The following is a 9,190-nucleotide window of genomic DNA, read 5'->3' as shown; positions in this document are numbered from 1 at the left end:
CAAAAAAAAAAAAAAAAAAAAAAAAAAAAATATAGCACTGTTTTAAATTTGAAATGTAAAACTCCAAAAATTTTAAAGCAAACATAGGAAAACATATTTGAGATTTAATTTCAGATGAAGAGTTCTTGGACATAACAAGAGAAGCATGAAGAAAAAAGTGACAAAGTTACTTTATCAAGATTACAAACTTTGGTGCCACACAAATCCTGTTCAAGAGTTTGATATCAAGAATGTGCAAAGAGGGGCTGGGGATAAAGCTCAGTGGCACAGTGTCTGCCTAGCAAGCGCGAGGTCCTGAGTTCGATTTCAGATCCCAAAAAAAGAAAAAATAAAAAAAAGAATATGAGAAGAATTTTCAAAGCTGAACAGTTAAATAAAACATATCCAATTTAAAAATGCTCAAAAGAACTGAATAAATACTTAACCAAAGAGCAGTTTCCTGTGCTAAGCACATGAAAAATGTTTTAATGATTTGACCTTCCTGTTTGCATATACCAAAAAAATCTTGTTATTGCCTATAACTGATGGTAAGTGCTGGTTTTGTTTAGATATGTACCAGTTTAGCCTAATTATTAATTGAGCCCTCTTTCATTCTCAAGAAAAACCAGGTTGAGATAGGAAACTCTGTAGTCACCCTACCTACAGAGTCTTGCATTTGGGCCCCAAATAGAACAAGTGATTATACATATAACTATTAATCATTCGTTTTTTGCAGAATGCATTCATGTACACCCAATACCTTTAGAAATCTAATTTCTGTCATGAATATAGTGCAAAGCCTTAGCCAGCATGAATCACAGTGAAACTATGTGTTAAAAATACAGAGAACCAATAAGTTAAGCACTTCCCTCACATATTCCTGTCTCTCAGGTTTTGTGCAGAGCAAATGGGGACTATGACCCAGTAACATGAAACCCTTCATTGTCTATCAAAGATTAGCTTTCTGTGTTTAGTGGACAGTCTTAACCCTTATTAAGAATGGATCTGACCTAAACAAATTCTATATCTAAGAATATTAAAGTACTTATAATCAGATCTTAGCACTTTAAACACATAATCTCAGGGCGTATTCATATGCACCGGCAGTGTATTTAAAGTATTACAGAATTCTCTTCCAATTGACTAGATGAGGCGAACAAATACACTCCCCCCAAAGTAATTACAAAATTGGACAGATGTGAAAAAAATCAACCATTTCAGGACTCCAGAAATGGATAGAATAGAGGTCTATTCAGTTCTGCAAAATTGTTGAACTTTAGAGAAAGATAATGCAAGAAATCACATGCAAAAGACACCATGTTATGTGCTTTCACTTACATGAAATATCCAGAAAAGGCAAAGTTTTAGAGACAGAAAGTAAATCAGTGATTGCATGAAATTGCGGATGGGAAAAAGAGGTGACTGCAGAAGAATTCAGCATAGGCTACCCAATCATTTCTATATAGGTAAATAATTCAACAACTTAACACCATTAAAACTGAGATAGAAAACCCATGTATCTTTGAAAAAAATACATTGAAACATTCTTTATAAAACAAATAGCAATATTATTCTCCATTTCAATACCTACTTATTTGTTTTTGCTTCTCTTTTTGGTTCTGATTTTTTACACTTTCTTTTCCAATTTTTAAGTAAAAATGTATGAAGTCTATAAAAATTACGAAGTCTACAGAAGCAGTACCACTTTGACTTAACAAAAGATGATGTGGAGGGTTTTCTATCTTAAATTTCATTAGAGTTTTGCATAAATTACATTTATAAAGCTAGTTAATATTTTTATTTAGTATGTTACCTTGTCTGACTTGTCAGCCTAAAGTCCGCAGTACATTCCTTTTGCAAACCAACTGCTTCTATGTTAATGATGTTCTCTACCTCAGGATCAGTAGCTATCAAGACCAAGGGAAACTTCCAGATTCCATCTTTTCCACTTTCTATTTTCAGTAAGACATTAGACCTTGAATATAAAAAGTGATTTTAGAAGCTACTGCAGGAAAACAAGCAAAGAGAACAAATATAGCAAATCAAAGTCTAAAGTCCAATGTAAGTAAACTGTGAGGTTTCATCAAAAGTATTGGGATATTTAATTCTTAAATAATGTGTAAGACTGTAAATTACATTGAAGAAAAATTAGTAGATAATAATTCATATTATCATATCCATTTGAGGTAATTATTTTGCAGAGCATTTTATCTAATCTAGAATTTATAATTAATCTATAATTATAATAATTGTATATACTCCAATGATTTATGTAGAATAGCAAATTTTCTACAACCAGTACAGATTCTAATCAGGATAAATTTGGCAAATGGACTTAAGTTTTATGATAAATATTCCATCTGAAGAATTTCTGTCAAAATGAAACACTATGAGAAAATCTTTTCACCTCCTGCTTTATATAGAAAGATCACATGGTCTGTGAACACCTACAAAGCCCCATATAACTGAAGCTTTTAAAATTAATTTAACATTTTTAAAGACCATACACTTGCAGAGTACCATGACTGAGTGGCAATTGAGTTACGCAAGAATATTAAGACAGACTTCTAGGTGGAAATGACTCAGACATATAACTGTGTTGTTGCAATATCATAATTCAGGATTGGACAATAAAATCACAAGCTCTTTATCTACAAGTGTCACCAAGAACAACCCTGGGAACTCTTTACTTCCAAAGGTAGGTCTGTGAAATTATTCAACCATTTAGGAAGCAACTGGGCAACATCTTAGCAAATTTGAGCATGGCACACAATATACCAGCAATTATACTCTTAGCAATTTCCCTAAAGATATGCTCCTAAGAGTTCAAGAATTGATGTGCGAAAGGAGATTTACTACTGCATTGTTTATGCTATGAAGAAAGTGGAAACAAAATTTGAAAATTTTTATTTCAATAGGGTACTGGTAAAATAAACATTATAGAAAAAAAGGAATACTATACAATACAGCTTAGGCAATTACGACTGCTATACCATCCTATACTTAAAACATTCAAAATAGAAACACCAAACCTATACCTCTTACTAATTCTCTTATCTTTGAAATTAAATCCTCTCTTTGCAGTAGTTCAGGAACTAATTTTCGACTTTTGCTGTTTTCCAAGGAATACAGAACTTCAAGAATTCAGAGCTTTTTTTTTTAAATTTTGAATTTATTTATTTTGTTCTCTTTCAGAGAACCTTCCCAACTATATTAGAAACATGAAATGACAGACATAAATATGCACAAAACAATTGATAACATATTAAATTATCACACAAAGCTTACAAAATTTTATGAATCATGTATATAATTTTTTTCCTAAATCAATTCTCTATTTATCCTTCAATAGGCTCTTACTGTTTATAGCATCAATGGCAAAGTTGTAAGTTTAAGAACCTATGTGATAAGGACCCAAGCACATTATCCAACCTGATTTTCACCTTTACTCGCTGCGTTAGTTAAGATTGGCCTCCTTACCATTCATTTCGTATCAAACATTTCCTGCTCCATGATCTCTCATTTGTTTCCTCCTCTACCTCAATTGCTCTTTCCAGTTGTTTTCATTCATACAAAATCTTACTTCAGATATAACTTCAGGGAAGCCAGAAGACCTACTACTTTGATGTTCATCTTTTGGAGTTCTTCTTAAGCCCCATTTACTTCCTTCTAGGTCATTCTCAGATTTGCACATGTATTTCTCTATTAAAACTTTCACTACACTACATACTCCAAAACTATGGGAGTTTTGTCTCCCTTATGAATGAAAAGATTTTTAGTAAATTAATGAACATATACACATGACTACTGCAGAGTAATTCCAGTCAATAGTCCAATTCTTTCAGATAGTGGGAGAGTAGTGTATCACCATTTTGGGCCCATAATTTGAAAATAAATCCTCTCTCTGCAGTATTTCACACTCACTTTCAAGGATGGCAGAGGGAACCATATTATGGTCAGTATTGTAGATCTATAAATATGTGATATTATCTCTTATAAATTGTCCCCTCAAACTCTGTAATAGAACTTCTGACTGTTATATGTTCAACTCTGCCACAGCTAAAATTTTCCAGGTACAAGTTAAGCTAAGGTAATTAGCATTTCTAAAGATAGAATAAGAGAAATTAATTTATCATCTCTCTGCTTTAAAAAAGGTTCACACTTGTGTTAGTTTACCTTGTTAACACTATTCCCCTTCTAGTTGCTGCTGGAATACCCAATCATTAAATTAACATAATACTAACTTTAGGTAAAAATATAAATAAATAAACAGAAAATTATGAAAATGAAAGAAAATACAAACACTTTAATGCCAATATTTATATATTTCATCTTCTCCTAGCTTTATTATTGTTTCTGGAAGATGACACTGCTATCTTATTGGAAATACACTCGTAGCAATAAATAGTTACATCAAATAGAACCTGCAAATACTAAAAATGATTTAAAGCACAAGTAATAGTTTCAATTGATTTTTAATTACTAGTGTGTATATTACACTTTGTGCATACTGTAGTTTTTACCATTTTCTCTACATTCAGACAAAAAATTTCCATTTCAGATGTGAAATATCATATAATATTAATAGCTGCTAACTATTGGTTGCCCGAAAAAGTATACTTAAAAACACTGGGTGACATTTCCTGTAGGACAATTATCTAAAACCCAGTGTTTGTTTTTATGGGTACATGTTACAATACATAACCCTTACATTCTTTGTGGAGAGTTGGTACATATACATAACATAATTCTTTTAGTAATCCTCTTGCACTCCCCTCCCTCCATCTCTCAGTCTCTTTAACTCTGTGAAAAACTTCTCCTTCTATCCTATTGTTTTTTATTTATTCTTTATTTATATTTTGGTTTTCTCATATAAGAGAAATCACGTGCTACTGATGTGTCTGATAAACTTCACTTAATTTTATTGTCCCAAAGTGCATCCACTGTTCTACAAATAACCCAAGCTTATCCTTCTTTATGGCGCAGCAGGATTGCATTGTGTATAAATGCAAGGTTTCCTTTATTGATTCATGTATTAATGGGCATATAGGCTGCTCCCAAGATTTAGCTGTTATGAGTTGTGTTATTATTAACATTGGTACGCATGTACCAGTATAATATGATATCTTTAGGGGCTGGGGATTTAGCTCAGCGGCAAAAGCGCCTGCCTGGCAAGCGCAAGGTCGTGAGTTTGGTTCCCGGTACCAGAGAAAAACCAAAAAAACCGAAAAAATATATATATATATGATATCTTTAACTCTTTCAGATAGATAATTAGAAGGGGAATGGCTAGGTCAATTTGAATTTCTAGTTTTAATTTTTTTAAAGAGAAAAAACATTAAAACAATGATACATAAACTCAAAACAAGATAGTAGGAGAGTAACACTGGTTAATTAAGGAAACTTCATACTGACTTCCATAGTGGATGTATTAGTTTGCCACCTATAATGTAGAATTCTTTTTTCCCAAAGGTTCAACGATCCCTTGCTATTATCTAATTTCCTGAAGATGGCCATTCTTTCTAAAGTAAGGTGAAATCACATCATCATTATAATTTAAAATTTCTCTAATGGACACAGTTGAACATTTTTTCATGCATTTATTTGTTATTTTGTATTTCTTTTGAGAAGAATTTTTGATTGGGTCACTCATTTTGAAAGGTCTAATTTTTATCTTTAGTTCTCTGTATATTCTAGATAACATCCCTTCATTTGGGGAATAGCTGGTAAATTTTTTCCCATTCTGTAGTTGGTTTCTTCACTCTATTGGTTGTTTGCTATGCTGTCCAGAAACTTTTTAATTTGACACAAGCCCACTTGTTGACTATTCGTACTATTTCCTGTGCAGCTGGCATCCTATTCAGGAGACTTTTCCCTGTACATGTGCTCAAAAATTTTATTTGTTTTATCTTCCAATAAATTAATGTCTCTGTTTAAAATTTAAATTTGTGACCCATTTTCATTTCAGTTTATTACATGATGAGAGCTACAGGTCTAGCATCAGACTTCTGCATGTGGATAGCCAGTTTCCCCGCACCACTTGGCAAAGTTCAGATAGCTCCATGTACCTGGTGTTGTTTCTGCATCCTCTATTTTGGTCCTTTGATCCACATGCCTCGTGTTCTGTCAAAACCGTTTCTTTTTTTATCATTTTAGCTTTGTAGTATACCTTGGGGTCCAAGATTGTGATGTCTCCTGCTTTGTTCTTGTTGCTCAAGATTGCTTTTGTTATTCTGGGTCACGTCTTGTTTCATGTGAGTTTTATGATTGTTTACATCTGTGATGAATACTGTTGATATTTTGATTAGGACTGCATTAAATCTGTTTATCAGTTTGGACAATATGGTCATTTTGACAATATGTGCTCTACCTATCCAGGAACAGGGGATAGGTTTTCATTTTCTGATATCACCATTTATAATACAGATTTCATTATAGAGGTCTTTGAATTCCTTGGTAAGGTTAACTCCAAAGTAGTCAATTTTTCTCCATGCTATTGTGAGTGATACTGTTCTCCTATTTCTTTCTCTGTGAGTGCATTCTTGGTGTACAGGGGTGCTATTGATTCTTGTGTGCTGATTTTGTATTCTGCTTTGCATTGGAATTTGGCTAATAATTTTAGGACTCTTGTGATTCAATTTCTTGGGTCTTCTGTGCACAGAAACATATCATCTGCAATGATAGTTTGATTTCTTCCTTTCCTGTACATATCCCTTTTTTCCCTTTACTGAGTTTTCTGGATATAATTTTGAGAACTGTATTGAACAGGAGTAGTAATAGTGAACATATTTATCATGTTCCTGATTTTAAAGGCAAAGCTTTCAGATTTTCAACTTTTAATATTATGCTAGCCTTTGGTTGTCGTAAGTAGCTTTCATCAGGTTGAGGTAAGGATCTTTTATAACCTTTTTCTTCAAGGTTTTTATCATGAATGGATGTTGGCTTTTATCAAAGGCTTATAGGATTTTACTGAGATGATCATCTGACTTTTTGTTCTTCCTTCTGTTTGCATACTGTGTTACATTTATTGGTTTCAACGTGTTGAGCCAACCCGCCACCCTTAGGATGAAGCATACCTGATCATGATGTATGATTTTTTTTGATGATTTGCTGTTTTCTGTTTGCCAGTATCTTATTGAGGATCTTTGCATCTATTATGTTAAAGAGGTTGACATATAGTTCTCTTTTTTGGTTGAGTCTTTTCTTGTTTTGAAATTATTTTGGGAGTACTTCTTTACTTTCAGTTTCATTAAAGAACCAAAGGAGTATCTGCATTAGATCTTCCCTAAAGTTCTTGTAGAATTTACTGATGAATCTATTAGGTCTTTGTCTTTCCTTAAGTGGTAGTTTCTCTTTTCTTTTTTTTTTTTTTTAATATTCCTTCAGTATCATTGCCTGTTATCTGACTATTCAGGATTTCTGTATCTTCTTTATTCTGTTTTAGTAATTCAAATGTCTCTAGGAAAGTATCCCTTTTATCTAGAGTCTCCAATCTATTGAACTACAGGTTCTCAAAGTAGTTACTAATAATATGTGTTTCAGGGGTATTCATTGTGATTTCAACTTTTTCACTTTTAGTTATTTGATTTGTGCCTTTTCTTTCCTTTTCCAGTAATATTGGCTAAGGCTTTGTCTATTTTGTTTACTCTTTTGAAGAACCAGCTGTTTAATTCATTGATTCTTTGTGTTTTTTATTATTAATTTCACTAATTTCTGCTCTGATCTTTATAATTTCCTTCCTTGTAGAAGATTTGGATTTGGGTTGTTTGTGCTTTTCTAGGATTCTGAGGTACATGATTAGGTTATTTATTTGGCTTTTATCTGTTTTTCTGATTTGAGTATTCACAGTTACAGAATTCCCTCTTAGAAATGCTGATATTGCATCTCGAGGCCTGGTATATTTTGTTGGCATTAGAGTTTGATTCTAGGAACTGTTTTTTTCTTCTTTGATTTCTTCCATAATTAACTGATGACTAAGGAGTGTACTGTTTAATTTTCATTCATTTGCATGATTTCTGTGGTTTCTTTTGTCACTGATTTCTAGTTTCATTGCAGAATTTTCTGATAATATGTATGGGATAATTCTGAGTCATTTGCATTTACTTAAACGTACTTTATGGGCTAGCATGGGATCTATTTTGAAGAATGTACCATGTGCTGCTGGGAAGAATGTGTATTTTATTATTGTCAGGTGGAACACTCTGTGGATATCTATTAAGTCCATTTATTTAATAGTTTGTTTCAACTGTGATATTTCTTTGATTTTTTTTCTATTTGATCTATTTGTGAAGATAGGGTACTGAAGTCCCCCATTGTAATTGTGTTGTGTTTATCTGATATTTTATGTCCAATAGTGTTTATTTTATGAAGTTAGGTATGCCATTGTTTGGGGTATATGTGTTTATAATTGTTGCATTTTCCCTTTAATCAGTATGTAGGGACCTTCTTTGCCTCTGATGATCAGTTTTGCCTTGAAGTTCACCGTGACTAAAATAGGATGCTTACATCTGATTTTGGGGGAATTCCCATCGTATGGAATCTGCTATCTTTTGATTTTTAGTTTGTGAATTCCTTTTTTGATTAAACACATTTCTTATATACATCATAATGTTGAGTTTTTTTCTTCATCCATTCTTCCAATCTGTGTCTTCTGATTAGGGAATTGACGCTACTGACATTGAGAGTTATCACTGAAAGCTATTGACTTATTCCTGTCATTGCATAATTTTCATGTTGTTGATTTCCTTTTTTTCCCCTTCTGCTAAACTGCTCATCCTGCCTGGCGTATTTATGATTTTAGAGTTTTTGATATTGTTCACTTCACTATCTCTTTCTAGGATGCCCTTGAGAATTGTTTGTGGTGTTGGTTTCATGATCATGACTTTCATAACGTGCTCTTTCTTCACAGAAATGCCTTTTCCTTTACATCGTTCTTGAAAAATATTTTTCAGGACATATAAGTCTGATTTGACTACATTTGTTTATCTGTGTAACCAATTTGAAGATACCAATATGTAATATGACAACCATTGTTTATTTCCTATCACCTTGTCTGAAATTCTATATTGCTTGTATTGCTTTTGTGTTATTTTGTAAATGTATGTATGTTTGTTAATAGGTTTTCATTCTTTTATCTTTAAAATAAAAAAATAAGTGTGATTTGAAAGTTCTTTTCTTTTAGGGCTTGCAGCACTTCACTCCAAGCTGTCTT

The 9,190-nt window shown here is 32.5% G+C and overlaps 1 protein-coding gene across 1 annotated transcript in view; it reads right to left on the bottom strand.

Annotated features, from left to right (window-relative positions):
* LOC102019004 overlaps positions 1-9,190 on the bottom strand; it is a gene marked incomplete in the record, with an annotated part of 405,168 nt that overhangs the window by 36,971 nt on the left and 359,007 nt on the right. The window contains 1 exon segment of the mRNA XM_005414632.2: positions 1,793-1,954. Within this exon segment, the coding sequence (XP_005414689.2) occupies positions 1,793-1,954 (162 nt within the window).

Source organism: Chinchilla lanigera, unplaced genomic scaffold, assembly GCF_000276665.1.
Source record: "Chinchilla lanigera isolate Chin_1 unplaced genomic scaffold, ChiLan1.0 scaffold00192, whole genome shotgun sequence".
In the NCBI taxonomy this organism is placed as follows: domain Eukaryota; kingdom Metazoa; phylum Chordata; class Mammalia; order Rodentia; family Chinchillidae; genus Chinchilla; species Chinchilla lanigera.
The sequence above is the reverse complement of the archived record's forward strand: the minus strand, read 5'-3'. Positions and strand labels throughout refer to the sequence as shown.